The 26,905-nt window shown below is 40.3% G+C and overlaps 1 protein-coding gene across 8 annotated transcripts in view; it reads right to left on the bottom strand.

Annotated features, from left to right (window-relative positions):
- The window catches only part of Smr (Smrter), a 59,401-nt gene that overhangs the window by 28,422 nt on the left and 4,074 nt on the right, over nucleotides 1-26,905 (bottom strand). For 6 of the 8 annotated variants that reach the window (XM_011314645.1, XM_011315013.1, XM_011314905.1 and 3 more), the window contains 2 exons: nucleotides 15,129-15,684; nucleotides 8,667-8,922 (listed from right to left, as the gene is read on the bottom strand). In XM_011314645.1, the coding sequence (XP_011312947.1) occupies nucleotides 8,667-8,902 (236 nt within the window). In that variant the 5' untranslated portion in view covers nucleotides 8,903-8,922; nucleotides 15,129-15,684. Of the gene's footprint in view, nucleotides 1-5,778; nucleotides 6,421-8,666; nucleotides 8,923-15,128; nucleotides 15,685-19,477; nucleotides 19,607-26,905 lie in introns of those variants that run through there. The other 2 variants (XM_011314712.1, XM_011315067.1) reach the window with 2 other exon arrangements.

Raw genomic sequence — 26,905 nt, 5'->3', positions numbered from 1 at the left:
CTAAAATAATACGAAAAACTTTAAATGAATCGGTGATAAAGAAATGGGCCAATTAACTCCAACTGAAAAAAAAAATGGGTGGAATTTTATAGAGCAACTGCCAGCGTCTAAGAGAAATAACCGATTATTTTGGAGCAGTTGAGCTGTTACTACTGAACATTTCTCTCCGTGCAGCAAATAATTTTTCACGTGGCCCGTGACCTTTATTGTCTATGAAGGTCGCGCCACACCCCGAATATTGTTCCGCGAAGGCGCACAACCGGTGTTTGTATATATACTTGCAGTATATACAACAAGCGGCACCTGCGTCTGGCCAGGCAAAGGTCAATGATCGTGATGAGCAGATGGAGGGGAGGTTGAGGCAGTAAAGTGACGTGATGAGAAAAACTCGAGAGGGGAAGGTGTACAGATCATGATTGAGGTTGGGGGTGAGAGGGAAAACGAATACGAGGAGAAAAAAAAGTCCGAGGAAAAAAGTAAAAAGTTAATCGCATAGCCTGGAAGAGTCCGATGACTTCTCCACGCATTCACATTGGGGAGTGACTCGGCAATTATCTCGGGAACAGATAATTTCATGATAATCAGCCTCAGCCAGTTGCGGATATATCGTGACGATGAAAGGGCGGCATTTTCATTTTCTCTTTTGATGATCGGTGTTGATTTCATCGAATAGCAATGAGATTTGAGAAAAAAATTCTTCCAGGTCCTCTGAAAAGGGATTATCCAAGAACTGTACGTTATGGCGATGGTTTGGCTCCCGCGGGTCAAATGTTGATTAACGTTCGAGTCACGCTCAACTGTACTGCCATCGATCGGCTTTTCTCCAGCAAAATTCAACCCTCCCAAGGGCCCACAGGCAACTTTGGAAAAACAAACATTGTGAAACAATTTCTCATCCTCATGCTCTCTCCTTCTCTGTTGCACAGTATAACACGCGCGCCGAGATGTCTCGCTGATGCGCAAATATATTCGGTTGACCCGACCCGATAAACTTTGCACCCAGTTCTCGCGCAAACGCCCAACACGTGAGAAGAATGTATGAAGGTATATATATACCCTGGAAATCGTCTCGTGTTGCCAAACGACTTTTTTGGTAAATTTCACAATGCCTCCCTCCTACCCTCGCCCTTATTTTCATCCATGAAAAATGTATTTCAATCGTCAAAATAATAATGAAGGAAAAAATGCCGGTTACCGTGGGGATTGGAAAAATATTCAAATTACTCTGCATATAGAGTACAATCCAATTCAAATAGCTTGAATTACGTATCCCTGGGAGATACCCGGGGGGCAAGAGTTTGACGATGGCAGCAGTTTTCATTTCACCCTTGTATATCTCCGGGTGGATGGGGAGACCATCATTGAAATCTGCAACAACAATCGAGTCTGGAGTTAACCGAGCACGCGACCAAGATAACGTTAAATTCGGTGGTGGAGTGGCGTAAGGATGAGCCCTTCTGTTTCGAAATGGCAATTCACCACTGAAATGCCTGAGACAGCCAACCCCAGAGGCTATCCCCGTACTTTATGGGGCAAAATGGTGATGCCGTGGAAATGCAGAACGTGCAAATAGAGAGATAGAGAAAGAGTAAGAGCAAGAGAGTAACCGACCGAGATGAGCCGAAAGTCTTAGGAGCGGTTTGGAAATTAGATCTGTGGAGTTGGTGCGGCGGCTGTGGTAGTGGTTTCTCTCCTTCGCGTGGGAAGTTGGTAAAAATAAAAATAAATGTAAAACGAAATAAGATAAAAAAATAAAAAATAAAAAGGGAGCCCGGAGGAACCGGGAATGACCCAGGCTGTAGTTTAGCGCGCTCCGCCAATCCGGCATAAAATGAGAATTGGGGAGTGGGAGATTAAATAGTAACAACAGACCGAGTGAGGATGCGCACCGGTTCTCAAATCCAATTGGTCGAGGGTTAACTTGAACGGCATAATGGCGGTGAGGTGGTGCGCGCGCACATGCTGTGGGCAAAGTAGCGCGAGTTTGAGGCACGTGGCTTGCCATAGGTTTTGAGATGCGCGAGATCGGAGTACGAGCTACAACCCAACTACAACTACCAGTCGTGTCAGTTGTGAGAGACCGGATCCCTCCACAGGGATTTTTTAATGCAGTGTTGCCGGATTGTATGGCAACGACGCTGGGAGGGGGTCCTCTCCAGTTCATGTAATGGCAAAAATCATTCTCCATGGGTGATGGATTTCAACAATGAAGAAGAGGAGGCCAACACTTTCCTTTCAGCTGACGATTGCTTTATTTTTTTTTTTTTCATATGAGGGAGGAAATGTTTTAGTGAGAAATTCGCGGAAAAAGGGAGATTTCTGGGTCAAAATCACTTTTGTCGCATGGAAATGGCCAGCTTTATGCACATAATTTTTTTGTTCGGTGAATAATGGTGGAAATTGGTTGAAAGGGACAGATGGAAATTTTCAGGGCAGAGTTTTTGTTAATTCAATGTGTGATTGATGGTTATTGAATTATGCAGAATTTTACAATTTGTCATTTTACCGAAAGAGAATCACTTAAATTTCCAGTGAAACCGGCAGTTGTTGGAGATTTCAACGGCGTACCACTTTTTAAAATTTATTTGGCAGGGATGCTTGGATTATGTCCTGCAGCTGAAACGCCTGGGCACTAATTTTTTTATGGAAATTTGACCCTGTTGAAAACAACCTATAGGTTGAGCCTTAATTTTCACGCAGTTCACGACTGAATGATAAGATTACGTTTTTTCATTTAAACATCCCAGATGAATAATGCAATTTTTATGATTTGTTTCAATTGGATTCTCAATGGATTTGCATGACTCCATGCACTGATGTATAAAACAGAGTTAATACGATGTATAGGCTTGAAGTGAAGCCCATTGAGGTCATTATCGACGTCCGGCATTTCAAGAGATTCGAAAATAGAAATTTACTGCGGTGGAGGAATCTATTTCTATTACTCAAGTTATCCACAATCAATAGAAGTCTGGAGCGTTCAGAAATTGAGTCGGAATGCCCTTAAAAAACTCTCAGTTCTTTATTATTTGCCGTATGTTTTTCGATCGAGAAGTTGTGAAATTGCCGGGACAAAGGAGTGGTACACGGACTTGGTTATATTCGCCTGAGTGAGAGTATGTCCGGTTTCACCGTTGGCAAGGAAAATAAAGTTTGTTATCGAAGGTAAACGAAGGATAGACATTTCCTTTTCACGTGTTATCACGGTAACTGAGGTACCAATTCGATTGTATTTCATATTTTCAATCAATTTTTATGTAGGCATAACCCAGTTCTATTTGTCTCCATCAACCAAAACTAACTTGACACAATCGATTAGAATGACAGTTTAAGCTCGGCACATTGTTAAACAAAAGGGTGATCGATATAACCTGAATATAACAGAACAGTAATTCTTATCAAAACCAATTCAAACCAGGCAAAACTGGACGAAATTCCATTATTGTAGAAAATTAAAAAAAAAAAAAGATTTCAAAGGAATCAAATCTTGAGTTCCAAATTCATTGACAATTCAATTTCCACAAACTGAAAGATTCCTTTCATTATTGCTCTTCCTCCACTGGAATCACGGGAATTTCCAAAAACTTTCTACCACTAATACTGTGCAAAGCAGATTGCCTTCAAAGAAGTATCTTTTTATCCGCGGAAACTCATCGTCAGCACCTGGCTGATTATCCAACCCGGAATAAGCCACAAACTGCCCCATCCAATCCCGCGCAACCCCCAGTCATTCGTCTAAACCCTAAAAAACCCCAGGATTTTCATGCAGATTTTGGCCTCGTGAAGGTTCTCCACCATTGACGCTCTAGCCCGCACCTGCCTTGACACGTTCGTTGAAAAAAAAAAGTGCCCACTGAAGTCGGAGAGGAAAAAAAATGAGGTAATGCGATATAGGCGTCGCGGCTCTCCCGCACCTGTCATCGGAGACGTAATCGATAATCGAACCTCGTCTTCAAACGTGCCAGAGTGAAGGAAGGGGAGGGCAAAAGTATGTAGAAGCGTTATCCGGGAAATTCCACGGGTGAGAGAAAGGTCGACGTACCCGATCACGAAAGCAACGGATGATGGATTAGTCGTGGCGTTGCTATCCAATTTCGCATTATTGCTCCGTTACGATTTCCCTCCACCCCCACCCATTCACGACCGCGTCTTTTCATTCTTATGCTCCAATTAACCCACAACACTCCATGAAAGTGAAGAAAAAAAAAACGAGACAATGAAGAAATTAAAAAGACCGAATGGATAAAAGAGAGATTGAAAAAACAATTGCCAGAGGACTGCTCGTTAAAACAAATTTTCGTCGATTTTCAAATGAGGCGGAGGAGATAAAGTGAGAGAGGATGAGAGACAGAGTGAGAGAAGTAAAAGGACGATTCAGTGAGCAATGTCGGGGTTTAACTTGTCGCTGGCTCTAGCCCGACGCCACGAGACCGCCTGCTTGTCGTCGATGACGTAACGGTCGCTGACCCCCTCCCACTTGGCTTGCAAAAGCCCTAGTTTCCCCACCCTCTTCCCCACAACCCCTTCCCTCTCGGCCCCTCATCACCCCCTCAACCATCCTCCTCCATTCGCCTCCATCCTCCTCCATCCTCCTCCACCCGCCTCCACCCCCTCGTGTCACCTCGCCGACCCTTAACTCACATACATGTGTTCATGGACGTTGTAACGAGACAGCGGAAGATGAGGCAATGAGAGAACGCACATGCGACACATGAAAAACAAAATATCACGAGAAAAAAAAAACGACAAAGAATGAAAAATACTCCTGATCAACTCAGATGTACTCCATTGATGCTTCCACATGTGAGAATGTAACTCATATTGGTAAGCAGAAATAATGACTCGTCGGGAGGTGTGACAATGATAGCAATTGCCGATGGACAGAGGGAGAGAGGGATCGATGATGTTGTGGGGGCTGTTACTTTGACGTTTGTGTGTGGCTCGTTGAGACGTGGCTGAGGCTGTGGCCACGACGAGGGCTGTTGCACGTCGAGAAGGGCCAATTGTAAATTACGAGTGCTCTTATGGAGAACTACTTCTTGTTTACACGTGTACATGCACGCCGCAGAGTAACCAACTAACTCCGACGGACTAACTGAAATTTCGCTCGACTCTTTTTCCCGAAATACTCAAAATTGGTGGTTCAAGGGTGGGAGGGGTAGAGGCATGTGAACAAGGTTCATTCCATTCGCGATATGATCTGTGTTTAGCACATGGCCCTAATATAATGAGGGAAGAAAGCTATTTGGAATATGTCGAAAATGTTTCAGCATCCAACAACAACGAGGAAAATATGAATTAATTGGGTGCAAACAACGGACTCCTCGGAGATGTCTCCGTGTCGCGTCTCATTAATATGACTCACGGCAGGAGGAAAATTATCTCATTTGGGCGTAATGATTGGTATTGAACTTTGCATTTGCACGGGAGGGCTCGCATCCAGCTGTGCGCCAATAAAGTTGATTCAACGAAGGATTGGGATTAAAATAGTCAATGGAACTGAGAGAAAGGTGAAATGGACGAAACGAATGATTGAGGAGAGTGAAAAGTATCGGAAAGTACTCGGAGTCGAGGGATTTTCGGGTTTGTTCGTTGAATTGATTGAAAGCAGTTGTAGTTCAACTCGGGGAAACCGTTATTCCGGTCCCATTGAATTTTCGGCGATTGTTACAACAATATAAACTATAATAAACTTTACAGACGAAATTTGGAAGGGAAACTCGTTGATGAGTTCTGTCAACGTTCGAATAGCAATGATTAATTTAACGATGAACTTACTCCATGATTTGAATACAGGTGTTTAAACCACAATGCGATGACTACGGTTGGCTCTCGCGGAGATAATTCCATGCCAATTGAAATGCTAAGGTAAATCCAATCAGCAATACATGAAAACGCACTTGGAGATCCTTCGGCGGCGCACAGTAATTGGTTCCATTGGGAGGCAATTGAGATGATATATTTTTTTTCACAGCGAATTGAGAGAAGCGGAATGGGATAAACTCACACTAATGAATTTGGCCACGCGATAGACTAGAAAAACATGCGCACTGACGTTTGAGGTTAGAATCGACAGGTAGCAGTAGTCTTAGAGTATTCTTATGGCGGTTCAATGCGCATGCGCGAATATAAGGAAAAAATCAAGAGATAAAAGGGAGAAAGAGGGAAGAAATGATCTCTTATACTTGTTGAGAAACGCGATTCGAAAGACACGCTGATTGCCCACAAGCCTCAGGGCTTTCCAACACAAATTTACTAGTCCTTTTTTCTCTTCACTTTATTTTTATTTACTGTTTCCTCTGTGAAGAGGTTTCCTCTAACACGAGAGAATTTTATTTGGCCAGACGAGAAGACCGCGATTATGATTCGACGCGAATTCAAGGTAAACAATGATTCCCTGGGAGCACAGGAGATTTTTCGATAAATAGAGGTGAGACTGAATTTCTCACTGAGGTGTAAATAGTTGGTGCTAAAATCCTTGATAATGTCAATAATCAACAAATAGAAAATTCCAGGGGGTCTGGTGCCCTTGAGAGAGTTCTCTGACCAAGGAATTCATCTGTCCATTTAAATTCATGTTAATCAGCGGAGGATGTCCTGTGTTATCGACGATTGATAAAGACGTTGGAACAAATCGACGACTGCAAATTAATGGAAGATGACCTTGGGTTCCAAAGGAATCTGTACTCGAGGTCTGGGAATTCGATTTTCGACGGATGAGTGTTGGAGAATATGAATTGAAATTTCAATTAAAAATATATTTCAATTTCGAACAACTAGTGACCATGAATATTGATCTATCTCAATTAGCTCTACAGTACTTGAAAAAAACTGGGCACATTGCTTGGATTTTATAAAAAATTGGAGTAGTGAAATTTAATTCCCAAGTGTAGATAATATCTTATTCGATTCCTTTCACCTGTCGCCTCCATCTTTTCATTCAGAAGTTCAATCAATAAGTAATCGACAATCGTCGAGCGTCGAAGATAATCAAGCTACTTTTTTGTTCTATAGAAAAAAAGCTCTCCAGATTACAGATAAAGTGGTAAAAATTCCATTGGAATTTACGTAATTGATGATTCATTGTGCCAACGACGTGGCAACACCGTTGGTGGATCGATAATAGCAATGATCATGATAAAAAAGTCTACATGAACCCAGAGGAGAGGGCGATTGCCACGATGACCCCTGACAATTCAGCCCATGAATTCAGGTAGGCCATGATCCAGACTATCAGTCGAGTGAGGGAAGAGGAGAGATTGAGAATCATGATAAGATGGAAAAAATAAAATTTAAAAAAAAAACGGAAAAAGGGAGGCGTCTCGTGTTTCGCTTCGTGCCCAGAAATTCACACACACGAGTATTATTTTGCCATTGGTGTGATGTACACAGATGGCGTGCGCGAGGAACCGCGAATATTTCGCAACCGGTGGCCGTTACAAAGTTGGTCTGTTTTTCCCCACCTCTTGAAATACGAAATCAGTGGAAGTGGGATACACATATGCCCATGGCCGTGACCACCATGGCACAATTTCTGATGGCACACGGTCATCGACTTTTTCAGTATTTTTATGAGAATCGATATAAAAAACTTGAGAACTTTCAACTTCGTTAAAACGTCGTTATTTCGGATTTCGCGGTTACAACCTCTTAGGGGCTTTTCTTCTTATGATTGAGAATCTAAAAATAGTTCGACGGTGTATTACCCTTTTTTAATCAATTTTACCGTCTCAGTTAATTTTTTATTAACTTTTGATTGATGTGACACAAGATAATGCAAAATTTCTGCGTTTTTTTTTACTTTTTGTGGCTAACGGAGTTCCATAACTGTAAAATCCTTTTTCCGTCTCATTTTCATGATATTCCAACAATTTGGTGGACAATTTTAATTACAGTTGAAATTTCCCCGTGTATGTTAATATTAATGAAATTCCGTTTCTCTAGAATTGAAGAGAATCCTTTGTTCCTCGGGAGGAAATCATAAATCCTAATTTATTTTCAAGATTTGCAAGATACTAACAACAACCTTAACATTCAGGCATTAGGCATAAACCGTTCGTTGTAATGGGCAATAAAGGCATTTACGGAAATGAGGGATTGTTCAAAAGATGTCCAATTACAAGTTTATCTCGAGGCAAAAAATAATTCAAGGGAATTTTTGGTTTTAATCTCTCAAGTGACAAGTGAATTTCCTCCCGAGGCAAGGATAATGGGAGACTTGGACGAATGTAATTAGGAGGATTGATGCTCCGAGGGTAATTTTCACACACATTCCATTGTGAATTCACAGAGAATAATAAATCCCGAAAAACTTCACAAAGAAAAATCTGTCAAGAGAATTGCTCTGGGTCTCCTCAAGTGTTGGGCTAAATTGTACTGAATGTAAGTGAAAAAAAAATTCTTCACATCACAGTGATTTCATGAGTGTGACGCAATGGCATTTGCTACTCGCAGGAAATCCTAACGAGGCAACGGGAAACCCGCGGGGCAATTACGTCGCGGAAGTGAAATTGAAGATATAATTGAAGACATGACGAAGTTCTTATTGAATTGAGCCGCGAATGATGATTTTGCTTATTTTCAGCGGCAGTTGGTAGTTGGTAATTCATGGAGGATGCGATAATGCTTTCTTGGGGGTTGAAAGTAAGAATTATTATCGGACTTACCGGTGCAGCTGTACGGGTGTGGATCTCGCTGGTAGATGCTGATTGTGCGAGGGCGGTGGCGGTTGGGCCTGATGTGTTTGGGGCTGAACGCGGGCGGGGGTGGACGCACCGCCAACTAGGGAGTGTCCGTGCCCCCCGTGGGGGTGGGGGTGGTGATGATGGTGAAGATCTCCCCCCACCGGACCCCCCACCCCCAGTCCACTCACTACCTGGACTTGCTTGCCCACTGTCTCCATCACCCTTGGAGCATTATGTACTGAAACAATTAAAAAAACAATTCACAATTAAATAACAATTAAACAAACAATAATGGTTTTAATATCCAAAAATATGTATGAACTTTTGATTACTACTGAAATTTGACGAAAACCCGTCATTCGAAGTCAACAATATGATGAGTTCATCACTGGAATCGTATATCAGTTAATTCAGTTATATCAGAATATTTCGTGAAATGGAGAAAAAAAATGCAAATACGGATTAAATTTTATATAAAAATTACGCGAAGCTGTGCTTTCTCCATTTCATGAATTTTTAATTAATGATAAATTCACGTGCACGTGGAATCCTTTTCAAATACTTAAACCAAATTTACGAAAATGTCAACGGACTTTTTCACTTTGAATAATTTTTGTAACCACCAGGTCAACTCCAGCTACACTCCCCCATCCACAAATTCCCCCTGCAGTATTCCCAACATTTTGCAAACGAAGATTGATTTAATAAGCCCATAACGAGTGGCGATATAAACCAAGCTATTCAGTCCTGAGGCACGTTTTTCATATTACAACTGCTAATAAACAGCATCTAGACCAGATTGTTTCATTTTTTTTTCTTTTTTCCATGTGGCTGAGCATCACGTGAAACACTCTTAGAGTGGCGTGCAGTCACTAACTCTTAGATCTAAAGGATGATTGGCCAATGTAGGTTAATGATACGAGCGTTAGATGTTGCACACTAGGGATCCATCGTGGATGACTGTTATTATTATTACATACGATCATAACCAACAGCTGAGAGTGTTCTCGCTCCAATCATTTTCACCAGCACCACGAGATTTATAGATAAAAAATAACCACAAATTTTCCCATCCTTCCATCCCCAGACATCCGAGTGAATCAGAATAAATAAATGAAACCATGGAAAAATGAGTAATAGTAACAGGAAAATTCTTATCACCTGAAGGACGCCTGAGATAAGTTCGTTGTGACTTACATCGGGAAGTGATAAGCCATGTGATTATGACTGTACATTGACTTCCAACAAATACCAAATCCAATATTAATATCTCTTGAATGTTTATTTATAAATCTTACATACTACTTCGGTATTTTTATGCATCGTTTTTCAATGAGTGTTGTGATACAATGATTGCAATATCCTATCGAGTACGAGAAACGAAAGCCAAATGCGTAGCAATGAGCATTGCAGTGGGGAAATACATCGTTACACAAAATGGAAGTTCGATATCTGAATATGCCCTGGGGACAGAACAGCAAATCGAAAATATTTCGTGCGTGGGCGATGATTTACGTGCATGACACGCATTCATTTTTAATCCATTTTTGCATGCACGATTGGTACTTTTATCCTTTCATTCCAGGCGGTAGATATCGGAGTGATATTTTTCATTGATCATTTAATATCTGATCAGTCGATTCGCCGCTATTTGTATTTTTTAGGAAAATATTCTGCCATTCAAACTTGAATTGAAAATTTATTCAATCCGTAATGACTCAAATTTATTTCAACCCGTGGACGGAGCTCTTTCTTATATTTTATTGAATAAAATAGTATTTCCCGTTTAGTGGAAGATAACGGTTTTATTTATTGGAATGTCCTTCTAATTCGTCTTTGCCGTTTCCTGTCACGTTTTGTGTCGTCAACCTTGATATTCTCGTTCGACCGGTTAACGACAAATACTCGAATATTCTTGCATAGATTTCAGGTGTTTGGAAATAACGCGGAGTTGCAAGAAATTTGTGTGGTGTCTTCATTTGTAAACAAAAAAAATTGTGATGATTGCGGACTCTTAGGGCAAACGGATAAATAGAATATAGAGAGAATAATCGCAATAATCGATTAGTGTAGGTCTACTATGCACTAAATGACGGAGTCAATTTACCGGTGAAATTTATTTTATAGTGAGGGTTTCTCATTTTCGAGGTTATCTAAAGACACCAGGAGAACTCGATCGTGCTGAATAATTTGTCGTTACCCTAGACCAATGCAAGGTGCACATAAGACTCTATGGTCTATACCTTATGCACTACTATTTGAGTCTCCAGAGGAGAATGGTGGAGAAAAAAATTTAATAGAAATGGAAATTATTCCTGAGTGCTGAGCTAGATATTGGAGTGGATCAATGCGACAGATAATTGGGTCAGGAACATTGCAGAAGAAAGAGAAAAGGAAAATCGAGGGGTGGAGAAAAACCCTATCAAATACCGGGTCTGAAAAAAAAATTGAAATTTCACGGACAGTTGACTAGTAAATTTCAGGAGTGTGCTTATGAGCAGCCGGGGGATGAGAGTTCCCCAAATTATATGAATTTTTAATAAAGCCATGAATATTTAATACGAAATTACGCAGAATTTTTAATTAATCCCCGCCGATTGCGTGCTACACGGAGAGAAATTCTTTCGAAAAATTCTAGTGCTGACACGGAAAAAGGGGCTAGAGAAAAATTCCAGTGGCGGTTATTTTACTGGGTAACACGCGAGTTTTTGTGATCTAATAATGATAAATTATGATAAATTATGATGAATTTGGATCATGGTTGATCATCTATTGATGGGAAAAATATATTTTTTAGAGTGGTTCATTGATTCAGAGTAGGAGGGCAACTGAGGAAAGTCCACCCTTAAATCCACCAGCGAACACTGTGGGAGGGCTGGTTAAAGCTGAACTACTAACGGAGTTCCTGCCCCATTGATTCGTATTCTCGCATACCACAGATCGAATATTAGGGATTATCGGGTGTTTCAAATTGGCATTATTGTGTAGACGTTATCCGAAATATGTGTGTTAATCTATTCTCGATGATTCGACTTCAGCCCAGGGAAATGGGAGGGGCAACCGATCGATTCTTCTCGCGACATTTTTTATTGACGTGGAGGAAAATAGAATGACGATAGGTATTTTTTATTTCAGACGGTAACGGCCAAGAAATAAGTCTCAGGTGAATGAGAGATGGATTGTGACGTCATACTGCAATAGCTATTTGTAATTTGCCCGGTGCCATAGAATGCATTTCCTACGTGGAATAATGGAGAGATTGTTTTATGATTGGCTTTAGGTCTTTCACAACTTATCGTTTGTTTTGATAAAAAATTGAATGTAATACCTCGGTTTTTGTAACAATGTGCTTTGGAAAGTGATGGGGGCATCTGTTGGTGAACGTTTCACTGTCCCTCACAGAGAATTTGCTGATAAGCCAATTCCATCGATTTATAATTTGACAAAATAAACTAGTTTTTTCAATCAATAATATTCACTCGGGTGAATGATATTATTGACGAAGAAGTTTTTAATTTATGAAATATTATGGCCAAGTCAATACGAACGTGACGAATGTCGGAGAAATTTGAATGAATGTTGCAGATAATTTTAAGAATTAAATAGTAAGATTTAATAATTGAAATGCAATGCGGTAGCGCAATATCAATGACAAATTTATTGATTGAAACTCTTAAAGTCCGATAGCATGACTCGTATCGAAATGTAAACACTACAAGGAGATCCCCGGATTGAATCAAAGAAGACAATATTGACGATTCATTGAAAGTCCGAATAAAGTCAAGGGATTTTTATTTCAAGAATACAATATTTTTCATTCGAGGATATCTCCCTGAAATCCTTGACTCAAGAACATTTCCCTCTTGAATCCTTCCAGACTATTTACTATCGTCTCGATAAGTAGTAGAGTATTATGTCACAAGCCCCACAAAAATATCATTCAACGAATGACTTTGTAATCGTCTCCTGCGGTTCGGATTACAATGATATGACTCAAAAAATAATCTCATTACCACAGGATTCACAATATTCACAACTGACAACCGAAAAATAAACCTCCTAAACTAACCCTCCGTTTTATCGAGAAAAAGTCGAAAAAAAAAAAATTCTCCACTTGAAAATTGAAACAAAAATAAAAGGGAGATGACAGAATCTGCGTTCTCACATAACATTTCCTCCTCTCGTTAGCTGACTCAAAAGTCACATTACCCCCATAAAGAAAAAAAAATCACCAAGAGAAAATCATCGTGACTAGTAACACGAGTTCTCCCCATCGACGTTGCATTAAAATATCGCAACGTCAAGAAGAACCGGATTTTCAAGGATAAGAAACACTCAAGTCGAAGCCCAATGCATCATAAATATCTTGACAATTTCCGTGTCTCTTCCCTCGGAAACTATCCGACAACTGGGTATTTTCGAAAGCCCCATGAATTATCATGGTAACCGAGAATGCAGAAAGATGCCCACAAGGAATATATTCATACCCCAGCTATATTCGACAGAGAGTGGAATACCGACACCGGGATTATCTCGTCAGCGATAAATTTCAGTTTGAAACGCCATCATCATCCTCCTCAATCACCTCTGTGCCCTCCCTCTTCACCCCTTCCCCACCCCCTCAGCCACCCCCGTGTTTTCCACTCCACGATTTCTCCCTTCGCGACCTCAATTCTCGAAAAGAACTGTAAGAAAAAAAATCACTCCACCCATTATTAGCAGTGAGAGAAGACCCGGAAGTACCGAAGAGAGAAAAAAAAAAATCAACAGAAAAATGGCGTGAGTTATTGTGGAGGCGATTATATATAACCATAACACCGTTGCTGCAGTTTGCGTATACAAAAGTTCACAACCCCCTCCCTCTCGACCCCTTAGTATATATATACTCCACAGCTATCGATCTCCACATGGGGTGAAACATTCGAGCTATACATTTACACCGAAGAAGACAGACAACAACACGCCGGAGAGACGTAGCTGTCTGAAGGTATTGGAAAAGGTGAGAGACGTTGACGCGGTACAAAGAGATGTGCAGGAAAAATACTGAATAAGGGATGAAAAAAGGGAATAGCACGGAGAGAAGATGCAAAAAGGGTAAAAATCAACAGCCCCTTTCCGCATTGGAAGCGCAGAAAATCGTTTGCACACTTTGCCGTTTTGCGTTCGTTAATATATATTTTTTTTCAAGCTATTGTGTCCCTCTTGGACTGACAACACTTCTCAGACGTAATGGGGAAGAGGCAATGGGTATCGATGAGAGCCGGTAATTGAGACGAAAATATTGAGGATAAAAAAGTTTAATTGCACCGGGATCACATTAATTCGAGAGAGGATAATGGAGGAGTTGAGGGTTGATTGCTGGAGATGAAAAGGGGTTGAAGAGGGGTTGAAGAAGAGACCCTCGTACTAGTCTACTGAACTTTAGTGTCAGGGAGACACCAAATATATTACGTCATCCTGAGTTTTCATTCTCTACTTGCACCGCACCGTTACATCATCCGGGAAGATCCTCGACCTCGGTTTATCCTACAGCGAAAGGAAGTCCCCCATAAATATGCTAATTACCGAGTCCATTCATTTATATCGATAATTCGGTTTAAATCGTCAGGCTGCCTCTTCCACCATAACAATCTTAATTGAAATCTTGGAAAAACAAATTGCAACCCTGGACTCGCTTTTTGCGAGTGAGACATTCAAGTTTTTTTTTTCCTGCGCAAAACTCTGAGGTGATGGGAGACTGATTCTCGGTGGATGCTTCTTGGGTTTCCTTTGCACTTGTTTTTATGAATTTAATGACCCTTGTTTTTGTCATTGGTATTTTTAACGTGGGTGATGTGGGATGGATGATTCATTCGTAATAATCGAATACCTACATCAATTACACTAATACATGAGTGTGTGACGTGAGAGCACATTGTGAACTGAGTTGACTAAGTCACGATTTGTATGAGTCATATTCGAGGATTAAAAGAATACGAGAATAGTTGGACGAGGAGGAAATGAACAAAAAAAAGTGGAAAATTTCGAGGAATGAGAAATCCGTGCGTAACTTAGTGAAGATTACATTGAAATTGACGTTTTTAAATCATTAATTTAAAAAATTTAATGATTAAAATTTTTTAAATCATTGCTTTCGATTAATTCAATAAAAAAAATACGAATTTCATTGATTTTTAGATAGAATATTCCATATTTCAATGTCAAGATTTCCACAAATTTCAGAGTAGTTTCCCTCGTGGGAATGGAAAATATCCACGGGGGTGAAGGTGATAAAAATGTCTGGGACTGAGGCGCGAGTATGTAGGCCAGAGTTATATATTTATATATTTTTCGAGGGGCAGCTATTTTTCATGGACGTAAATTCGTCAAGGGTGGTCCATTTGTTTCAAAATACGACACCCCTTGATAAGTGAAAATTAATATTCTCCCAAATGGTCAACTCACCGGTAATGACGTCATCCGCTGCAGGAAGAACACGAATTTCCCGCGTTAAATCCTCCCAAGTCACGAGGATTCACAGACACAAATAAATACGCACACTGACGCACCTTGTAAAGTCACGCGTTTGCACACGCGTCCGTGCATCCGCACGAATTTTCTCGTGATTACTTTCAGTTGAGTAATGAACCACCTTATGTCACAAATAAATCCAGTTCAAGATAAATTAGAGTTGAGAACACTTTGATATATACACCAGGGGAGTAACAAGAGGGAGGAAGTTGCACTTTTCTCGAGCACGAAAATTCACTTATTTATCATCCCTCCGTGTTATCTCTCTACACTTGACACTTTTCCTCAACTTCCTATGCATTCACGCTGTATATATTTATCATCTATCCTTATAACTCTCGGATCGCCATTTGCCCGTGATTTTTTTACAATTACACTCCTCTCACTTGGATATTTTTTTACACACGCGCACCAATAAACTCAGGCATGATCCGCTGTCGTTTTTCTCCCACGTTCGTGATGCTCTACCACTCCTCGTTCCTCAGGGTCTCTGTAAAGAAAATAGATAAATTGAAAGTTTCGTTAATAATGTCAGAGGTGGAGATGATAATGGGGGAATCGACCGCACCTATATGACCAAAATTTCTTTGTTGAATTTAATGTTAGAATTCTTCGAATACAATTTCGGTTCAACGCAATTTTGCCGATAAATCATTCGACATTCAATATTCGAGGAGCAAATCACGGGACAGGTGAAATATTGGTTCAATTATTTTATGACAATTTAGTGCACTATATCATGATATCGATAACGATATAAGTCACATAATTAAATTTTTGGTTTTTTCAATCCTTTATGTGAGGTATTTTTTTTATAGAGAGTGAGAAAGAGGAGGTAAAATGGAGGGGAATGATGAGAGTGAGGGAAAGGGGGTGGCGGTGGGCGAAGAGGGAAGGTCAGTGGCTCGGCCATAGCCGTCCTCTACTCAACTTCAAACACCCAGGGATATTCCTAAACTATACCAACATACTTTCCCCACTCGATCTTATAGACCACTAATTGCCACTACGTGACTCCAACATTACACCGTTTTATTTAATACACAGTTGCGGATACATACACCAGAGTAAAACGCGTGTCTGCAGAAATGATTTTCCCTCAACTGCGCCGATTTACATCAGAGAAGTTATTTTTAAGAATGAGAAATAAAAGGCATGGAAAATTTGAAAAAAAAGACTTTTTTTTCGATTGTCATGTCTTCAGGTGGTATGTCGCCAGGTGGTTTGTAAAAGAACTCTTTTTCGTATTAGTTCGTCTTTTCGCCTTTTTGTTACGCTCATGTGTGCCTGCCAGGGAATACGTAATTATCTGCGCGCAGATGCGAGTTGAACCGCGGTCGCAGGGACAAAGGCGAAATAACGGGTACAAGGTGTGAAAGCATGTGAACGTGATTTTTTTTCGCCCATCCTCTGGTTATTTATCGAGTGGTGAGAATTACCGAGTTAATTGAGAAAAATCATGGAGTAAAATAATACGTGACCCAGAGAGAGGTGATGTGTTTCTCACCGATGACGTTGACACACGTGATTTTAGAAACGCAATTTCAACTTTTCGTTTTACCTATTTTTATTTCATTAGCAATCTTTCACTTGTCGCCACTCGCTCTTTCAAACAGAGATCTCATTACCTTCTTACGACTCATTTTTCACCTCGTATTTCCTCACTCTCGATCATCCCCGTGACTCTCGGAAAAACTTTCATCTCGTTATTATTATTCCCTTTAATAAAACTTATTACTTTTTTCTCATCGCCCCCTCTTGAAACTCCTTGACCCCGTCCCTCGAACTCGATAAATTCATTCTTTCTCCCAACTCGGTAGAGTCACTTCTTATCATCAAGAAGAGTAGCGCACCAGGATACTCGTTGAACTTTATAATCCCAAGGAACATTAACGAATCGAAAAGAAAATCAAAAACTCCGCGGTAACTCGGCCCTCTAAAAAGCCCGCGAATTCAAACGACATAGAAACTTTCCAAAGCCAAAGAAATAAAAATCCACCTTCATTTTCATCCATTCACCCGCAAAAAAGGAGAAAAAAAAAATAGTTGTAGCCACCGACGAGGCGGAGAGAGATACATAGAGAGTAAAAAAAGAAAGGAAGCGGCGAGAGAAAGTGAAAAGATGAGAGGAAATTGGTGCAAGCATATGGCTTCTCATCATGAGTTTTGGCACTGCCAGCAGCATGACCTCGCCATTGCCAGACACGCAGCTCAGATAAAAAACTAAATAATCTTTCCTCCCATAAAAATACTTCCTCCCACTGGGCGACAGCGATTATCGCCATAAAAAAAAAATTCGCAAAAATACTTGAGAGAATTTGCAAATGCATCCGCAGTTTTCATTCAAAGCAATTCATTCTTTTCTCCTCTTTATTTTCTTCAAGATCCCCGAGAATAAGGAGAAAGGGCAAGACAAACGTACTAAGTAAACGAGAGAGAGAGAGCGAGAGGGGAAAAATTTCTTTTCGCACATTGAGTATTATGATGGGGCTATTCAGTCTTATTTTCTGCATTGCATATATATCTATCCATAGTGGAGCGACCTACTATCCTTCTGGGCAACTTTGCACACTTTTTTTTTATTTGTTTCATCCGTTCTCTCTCTCTCACTCACACCCCACACATGGACACACGTTGGTTGGCATTCACACGTACATTAAACGCTCCCGAGCGCAATGTCTTTAAACGGTTGTGTGTGAAGTTACATTGAGGGATCTCAACTCGCTATCGACAGAGCCGGAGTGCACCATTGGAATATTAAAGTTAGAATTTTCAACAATTCTTCAATGGTGAAATTTTCGGTTTCTTAAATATTTTGAAAATTTATGAAAATATTGAAAATTTGAGCGATCATTTCCCTGCCCTTCCAATCTACTGCAATTTATGAAATTTTTAACCTGGACGCAGATGGTTACCAACTAATTAATCCATTCATTAATTTCTACATTCAATCGCGCGGCACGCAAACAATTAAAATCCACCCAGTATAATTTTTTCATTGGGATGTTATTTTCACTTAAAAAGAGGAGATAAAAAAGAGACAAAAAGGGGACAATCAGAATTGGAGAACGGAGAACTCGCCTCATCCACCTCTTCCGCGGTCTTCGAGGGCAATTCTCTTGTTACTCCACCCAACTGTTTTTTCATTCATTGTTATCATCCTCTCTTCATTCCGGGGCGATTAACGAAGAAAGGGCTCACGATTCGGGGAGCTCAGAGGCACTGAGGAAATGGGCCGACGTGAAATGAAAATAAACAAAGAGACGGTGGTATTTGCGCATGTGTGCGTTGGGTACTAGGTGTCTCCCACCCAAATCGCCACCCACTTTTTGTTGACTCGGACTGACGCTTTGGTTTTCTTTGCTCCTTCTGCTCCACCCGCAATGAGGTTTGCCCAGTCGTGCGCAATTAAAGTTTTTTGTTTCAAAAGAGGTAAAAAAAATGGCGAAGTAATAAAATGTCAGTGAGTGACATATGTGATAGTTTTCCCGTTTGAGTAATTCCAGGGAATTGAAATGATGGGGTTTTTGCCGGTAATGGCTTCCCGAATCGTCGCAGTGTGCGGTCCATATGGCTGACGCTTTGTAAACAATGATTTTATTAAAAAAAAATTTTTTTTCCTTTGGCTCTTGCTGGCGAATTGAGGGGGAGGGAATGAGTACCACTGCGCGTCCAGTTAGGCGATCTGTACGAAAAGTAGAGCGCTGGGATGAAGTGACGCGTACGTTTCACGACTAATTAGAAGCGCTAGGATTGACGCTAATGAGTGAAAAAAAAAAAGAGTTTGGAGGCTGAGTTATCTGAGTCACGTATGCATGGGGTGTTCTGTTGTTGCGCGGGTCAATGTGCTCGGAATTTTTATTGGAGCTATTGGGTATTGGGAATTTTTTGTTTGAATGGGGGTGATCATTAAGATGGTAACGGTAGGCCCTGGGTATTGCGGCTTTATCTCTGGAATAGCGAATTCTGATGGTCGGAAGCGTGGGTAAATACGTAGGTGAACTCCCACGAGCGGGAGGAGGTAGTTGGATACGTCCGTCCAACAACGCGGATACGTATCTCCATGGATTGTTGCGAAACTCACTGGTATATGAACACAAACACCAGCTGCGCCCCCTATCCCCCTGTCGCAGTTTGTCGTTTTTGTTTCGCAATAATGTTAATGCTAGGAAAATACACCCAGCTGGGAGGCCAGCCTGGGTTTTCCACGGGACGTTGTTGACGATTGTTTCTTAATGATTGTTGGAAAAATGGGCTTAGCCTGGATTTTAATGAGAACTCACTTGACGAGAAATTTGTGGACAATGATCAATTGTGTAAACTGGAAAAATCCACTGGAGCCTTGCAAATTCCATTTTCAGCCAAGATTTTGGGCAACTCGCGAAATTTTCTATCCGACTCTTCAGGCATATCTGGAATTACATGAATATTCAAGAAGATTAAGCGAGCGAGTTTGATTTATAAATGGAATGTCAAAATGCACAATGAATTACGAAACTGCAAAAGCGGTGGGATGTGCCTGACACCAAAGACAGCCATTTTGTGTTGGTTGTTGGCACGAAAGAGGAGGACATAAAAATGCGAAAGGAAAAAATCTTGGTGAACGAAGACGGCACAAAGACGCGAGTCGAATAATTTGGTCTCCTCGTTTCCGGTGGATGGAGTGGCAGAAAGAACGGGAAGACTGGGCTTTTGATGGCCGAATGAGACGTGTCTATTGACACGACACGTTGCGGCAAAACGGCCTAAAACCCTTGTCACGATCACCTCCATATCGAGCCAATAGTTGGGCCTCGGTGACAAAATTGTTTGGCACCCAAGGCCTCGGGGAGATATTGAAAAATGCGAAGCTATTGCATCAGAACTTATCATCAATATTGATAGTATTTTATCTTGATATTTCTGGACGAGTGAGTTCCCAGTATGATGATCGTTTGAAGTTTTACGAGCGTTGGTGATGTGTGCCTTGGAGATTCTTACGGGTTTTGCCCACGGGCGAGGCCACGGGTTATCGATTCGCCAACGGCGATGCCACCACCGGAAAGCCGGAAGCGTCTGAATCTGGCCGACATTATACGTCGGCCTTATTGCCACGTCGCACACATTCCAACGGGTTGGATATTTATGACGTTACTGCCTCATTTTGACTATCGTTTGTCTAACTACTGTGGACATTGTCAAATAAACTGCCCTCGTCGAAAAAAAGTGCAGATAGACAATTACGTTACATATTCGATTTTTGACTGAACATGTACATGCACTCACGTACATTCAGCATACATCTGATGTATTGCATTTTTGGTTGAAATATATGTGCATATGATTGATAGTTATTGTAGAAGCCAGAAAGAGTCAGGTCCACGAATTTTTAACAATTTTCCACAGAAATTTCACTGTCAATTTCTCATTTTCATTCCGTCTCGACCGGTCGGAGGGAAGTAAATGAGATGCAAATTGTTAGAATTAAGGCCTCCAGCTCCCACTGATGTATGAGTGAAAATTAATCACCGAAATTTAAATTTCTGCTGTTAAAAAACAGGGTTATTCTTCCCCTTAGATAATATTCGATGAATTCATATCCAAAATACACTGGAAAAAAAAATGAATTGATTTTTCCCAGATTCCTGCTTGCATGGCAACTGTTAATTCCGTTCGCAGGAGTAAATATCCCGGCAAATTTGGAATTTTCGTCTGACCTAGATTAATGTATTTATAAGAATGAAATGGGTGCGGAAAACTCGGTCAATTTTCGCGAGAGTCAGAGAGAGGTGAAACTGAATGGTTCCATCGAAGTGGTGGTTTGAGTGTGTCAAACTGGTCGATATCTGCGACGGGACGTGGAAAATCGCGGGAGTCTGCGAGTCTTGGAAGTCAACTCCTCTGCCAAAGGTGGTTGTGAGACCGGTTGTTGTTGTCCCCGAAGAGGGGAAGGATGAGAGACTGGTCGAGGAGGCACGTGAAGTAACCGAGTCGGTTTTCGTGCCCTCCTTACTCCTTTATTTCTCTTCACCTCGGTTTATTCTTTGCGTCTCCTTCTTCCCCGTGATGCCATCTTATTTTCCTTCCACGTTTCATCCAACCACGACGCGAACACAAGATGGCGGTCTAGAGGGGAATAAAGGGGATTTTATAAGGAAAGAAACCGATGGCCAGCGGCCAACGTCGAGACCCAGCGATTTTCCACGTTTCGAATCGAGTCCGCTGCTTCCCTCGAATTCTACCCACGATATATCGTCGAGCACGATCGATCCGGCTGGCGCGCCCTGCGGCCTTTTGTCCTTCTGTTCTATTTTCCCTTTTTCTCTCTTCATTTCACTGGGCTTCTACCTTTCTTTTTCCTCTTTATTCGTCCTCCAAGGCTTTTTAACCTTCCTAGGACCATCGCCATCACGAGAACCCGGACAAACACCCGAGCCGATATTGCGGAAAATGAGGGTAAATATTTTTCATCTGGCTTTCCAATATATCAATTTGTCTATGAAAATACAGAATATTTTCCAAAGATTAGATATATTTGATTGCGAGAGGGAGTGGAACCGAGTGGAACTGAAGATATTATACATGTTCCAGGGAATTCGATACCAAATGCAATAGGAAGAAGCGAATTTTCAACGTGATACGTTCATTCCCAACATCTTCACGTATTCGATATAAAATAGCACTCCAATTTTCCAAAACTGCAATTTCATAAAATGGAAATCCTCGTGGTGATCATCAATGATGCACGCGTAGGAATTCCCTCGAGAATTTTACATCGGGGGAATCCCCAGAGAATTCAAACATTTTCCTCACCAATCCGCCGGAAAAATCTTTTAGGCATGAAAAACCGGAAGAAAAATGAAAGGATGGAAATTTTAGCCTGAACTTTTCGCGATAACGAAGGAAATATAAACCCTCGAGAGAAAATTGAAGATCTTTTAATGAAACAAATTCCAATCACATATTACGTCTGTGAGAAATACATGCCCAGAGGAACCAATGATCAATTCCCGATTGACCATTGGAGAATTCAACGAGTAAAATTGAATTTATGATGTCTCCCCCTTACGTTTCATCTGATTCCTCTTTTTTTCATCGGAGTGAAGCAAAAATAAATGCGAAGGAGAAACATGAAAACTTAAAGTCGTTAAATCGAACTCCAGTTGAGATAAGTGTAAGAAAAAGAATAAATTCAAAATACGCAGAAATATAGTGATTCATAATTGAGGTATCATAAACAGACATATATCACGATTTCGAAGATTATAAGAAATTAGCTCATTAAATTTTTTTCCTCTGAGATTTGACCAATACAACAATATAAATTATTCACCGTAAAAGTATCAATTAAATTTTGAATTTTATCAATGTTTGGTGAATACCTCTGAATTTAAGAAAGATAATAAAATTTATCTGATGATTCTGCCTGTAACCGACAATTGGCTCTAAAAAAATAGTTCCTAATAAAAAATTTCTATCTCTGTGAAATTCTGAGATATTGCCCAAAACTGGTGAATGATTAAAAAGAACTTGACCCGATTTATGGTTTCGCGAGCGCATTTCGGATTTGAGTCTTGAAAATCATTTAAATAACTTTAAAGCATCGAAACTGCAGCCATTGGGGCTTTTGCCTGCATCTCAAGTGTGCCACTTCAGAGATACGACTTCAACTTTTACAATTTCAATTCCTGTGATTACGATGCTTCAGAAGCTGTTACCGGTTTTTGTAGATGAATGGATGTTTGCAGTATTCGGTCACTAGGGTAAGTGTGAAAAAATTATTCAAGTTAAAACGGGTGAGGCTGAAGTGTTGGTATGATATCATCGAGTGAAGAGAAGTTTAAACTTTTCGCGTAGCAACCGACGCGAATCCGGGGCGAATTTTCGTATGCGCCGTTTTTTTCTTTTTCGTAGGATTTTTCTTTTTGTAACCACGATACGTCTCCGGGATTAACTTTTCTCGTAAATTATTTCAGGGAGTGCTCCACTTTTGCGCAGAATAGAGAAAAAAACCGTTATGAAGAAGTAGAAGGGGGTGGTAAAAAAAAAGTCAATATTCCAGCGGCAACCGATAATAACTGGGGATAATCTCAGGAGATGGAAATACTCCATGAAGATTGAATTTTGACGTCTGATTCAGGCCGGATGCTATCAAGACGCCATTGGGTGATAAAGAATTATAGAGAAACGAATTGCGTGATGTATTCGGAGTGACAAGGAGATTCACCCAATTTTTCAATTAACCTGCCACAGAATAACAACTTTATGTCGGTTGATATGAGCTTCCTGTGGTATTACTCCAAGAATTTTTGTTCAAGTGCACGTGCATGAACACCAATTTACATTTCTTCTATTGAAAATTGAATTTCAGTCGGTTACATTTTCAGAACGCAACGGAATAATGGATTACAAAGGGAATTGAATTTCGAGAGATGAAATTTCCAGCTCGCGGAAATTGTTGGAATGATAATAAAATGGATATCTCTACTGGAGAAGTTTGATATTAATTTCAGGGAAAATGAAATGGGGAAAATAACGAATCTGAGAGGAATAACTCTGGAGATATTTGTGGCCCAATTTTTAGGCCCTAACGAACAAGAGATTTTCGTGACAAAAGAGCTTAGCCAAAAATTGAAAATTCTTACAGTCAGTATCGGCGTTTCAACAAACATTCACTCCAAATAGGTTTCAGAGTCTAAATAGAAAATAGAGAGTATTCCAGTTCTGGGGAATGAAGTTTTCTGTTAAATTCAACGCGAATTGCCACTTGAGAAAATTGAAATAGCTTTCTCATAACTTCTAGGAAAAAACTCTCAAAATAGTAATACAGATGGACGTGGAATTATCGTCGCGAGGTAGATGAGGCCAAACTATTACAAAAATTTTCAGGAAGTGATAACCGGAAATTTCATTAAAAAATCTTCAAGACCGATGACGCAGAGACTTAAATGAAAACATACGCAAGTGGAACACTCAATTGAGTGGATTTTAAAGGATGTAGTGAAGTGTGGAATCATTCCTGGAGCTTCTATATGGAAATAGAAAGTATCCCGTCAGTTTCAAAATTAATAACATTCCCATTATTATTGAAATATTATCCACAAAGATTGAATAACTCATGATACTTGACGTGCATCCTATGAAATTCAATATAAAATTTGATTCACAACTACCGAAGTTTCCCCAGTTTTCGTTCACTGCCGCGGATAAAATTTCCCATTTTCCAATACAATATATGAGGCGAAGTTGAATTCTCTGGAACAAAAGCCCTTCACAGTAATTACGAACAATGTACCACCAGAAATGCTTCGAAAATTTTTCCGAAAAATGCTAACTATTTCATTCGAGTATAACAAAGCTCACCTAAAAATAAAACCCATCGAAAAATTCGAAAAATTTTATAAACATCCGAGCCATTCAAATTCCGTGAAAACAGTGGGGTATTACTCAGCAGCCGGTTTTACACGAGTTCACATGATCAAGTGCAAATACGTGTGGCCCACCCAACAGAATAGACAAGACAATTTTGGATAGCGAACACGAGAACAAGTGAGACAGAAGATAAAGTGAACCGTACATCATACCAGTAATGCCAGTAGGTATTTGGTACCTCATGTATTCAGTAAGTACGAACCCAGAGGAGACGTTTATCCTGGTGACCCACGTGCCAACGAATTTTTCGCCCCAAAAGTCTCCCCACAAAATGGCTGACGAAATAGCTTTCAAAATTTAACACTGAAAATTATCCAACAAAAAGAAGAAAAACCTATTCGTACCTGAAGAATTAATTCGTGATATACGGTAGTAAAAAAATAAAACGCATGGTATGGGAAAAAAAGTGATGTACGGCTTCGCATCGTAGCGTCGGCATCGGGGGTGAAATAAAAAAAATGTTCCCTCAGACTCCACCAGCACACATTCACATTTTATGTTCATGAAGGGCTGGTGAAAGTGCACACTTATTCCCTGGAATTACACTGCATGTATCGTGCAACGTGTTTACCAGGAGAATACAGTATGTACATGAAGAAGAAGAAGAAGAAAAAAGATGTAAAGAGAAGGGGACAGAGTCGAATGAGAACCCACATATATGCTGTGGGGTACGGGTGAAAGAGAGGGAGAAATGGAGAGAAAAGGGGAGATAAAGGGAGAGAAAGGGAGAGCCCCCCAACAAAGCCCTGTGCTCGCTTTCACGTTTGAGGCACATGGCAACGTATATCCACGGATGCGCGCAAAAATTTTTCGGCACGTCCATTACTCTAGCCGTTGGTGAGTGCCAAGGTACTACTCTCCACCTCTCCATCCCCTTTTCCTTTCTGCCCACTCCTTTCAGTATGAGTTTGCATGTATTTTTGATCGTCTCGTGGCCTGGATGCAGCTCCAAGCCAAAGGGGTAGGAGTGCACAATGTGAAATGTTTTCAAGATGACACTTATGACTATGAAGAGGGAACTGAAAATCATTTTTAGACGTCAATCATTTTCCCCTGGCTTCACTCTTCCCATTCTCCTCTGAATTCGGGACAAAAGTTGACGGAATCGATGGAAGAATACATTCAGAGAACGACACTTTCGCAAATTTCAAATTTTATCGTAGAGATCCGCCATTATCGAAAGAAAAAAATTTTTCTTAAATAAATTCAACGACGCCTTCTTTTTTTCAGTTCTAAAATAAATGAGATTTATCAAAGTAATTTTCTTTTGAAAATTTACTATTAAAAAAAATTCTGTTGATTCGGAGCGACATGATACGGGGATGAGTTTTGTAAATTTGTCTGAGCGAGCGCCATTTCTAGATTCCCTATGGAATATTCCCAGATTTGTAAAGACAATCCGAAGAGTTAGAACTGTAACTTTGTGAGTTGGAGTGAATTGATTCAGGAAATTCTCTCTGCTGAATCAATTGAGAATTAAAGCAGCTTCAGACACTTTCAAGGATTACAACACGTATTTTCAACACTAGCCGAGCCTGAATAAATCCGGAATATTTTTGCGATGACAATTGCAAAAGTGAAGAGGGAACTAAAAATCATTCCTAGACATTAATCATTTTCCTCATTTCCTCAAACTCTTGGACGAGAGCTGAAGTGAATTGATGGACAGATAAATCAAGAGAAGAGTTTGCAGAGAATTGCCGATCTAAATGTGGTGACGAGGTTTTTGTAAAACTTCTTAAAGAACCTGACATAAAAAGGTCTACCATGAGGACGAGAGGAGCAGCTTTACTAACTCTGATAATGGCAAATAGTTTTAATAGGAGTTTAAACTATTGATACGGCACGATAGGAGAATGTCGTCTAATCGAACGCCATTTTGATATCAAACGCAGTTACGCCATATTTACAATAGTCTTTCCTCTGGCTTGCTGATAAATATTATATTTTTTTCACCCACTCGTTTCACACACTCCCGATCAAAGTACTCTCCTGATAACCGACACTAATGATGATTGTTTTATGCGCACATATTTCCAGCGAAAATTTATCTGAATTTTCAATTTTTCTCAATGATTACAGTTTCAAGGAACGAGTACTAAAGAATGTTGAATTCAATCTCTGGGAGATAGTTCGTTAAGTCAATTGATGAATTTGATTTTCAAATCGTTCCACGAGTCTGCCCAGACAATTTAAATTCCAAAGCATTTTTTTTTCTCAATTTTCCATTTCACTAATGAATTTCACGAGACGAGTCTTCGGTGACGTGGCATCGTTGCTTTCAAATTAAATTCATAAAT

Source organism: Fopius arisanus, unplaced genomic scaffold (assembly GCF_000806365.1).
Source record: "Fopius arisanus strain USDA-PBARC FA_bdor unplaced genomic scaffold, ASM80636v1 scaffold00001, whole genome shotgun sequence".
Lineage (NCBI taxonomy): Eukaryota > Metazoa > Arthropoda > Insecta > Hymenoptera > Braconidae > Fopius > Fopius arisanus.
Note: the sequence above shows the minus strand (reverse complement) of the source record. Positions and strands in the feature narration are given on the sequence as shown.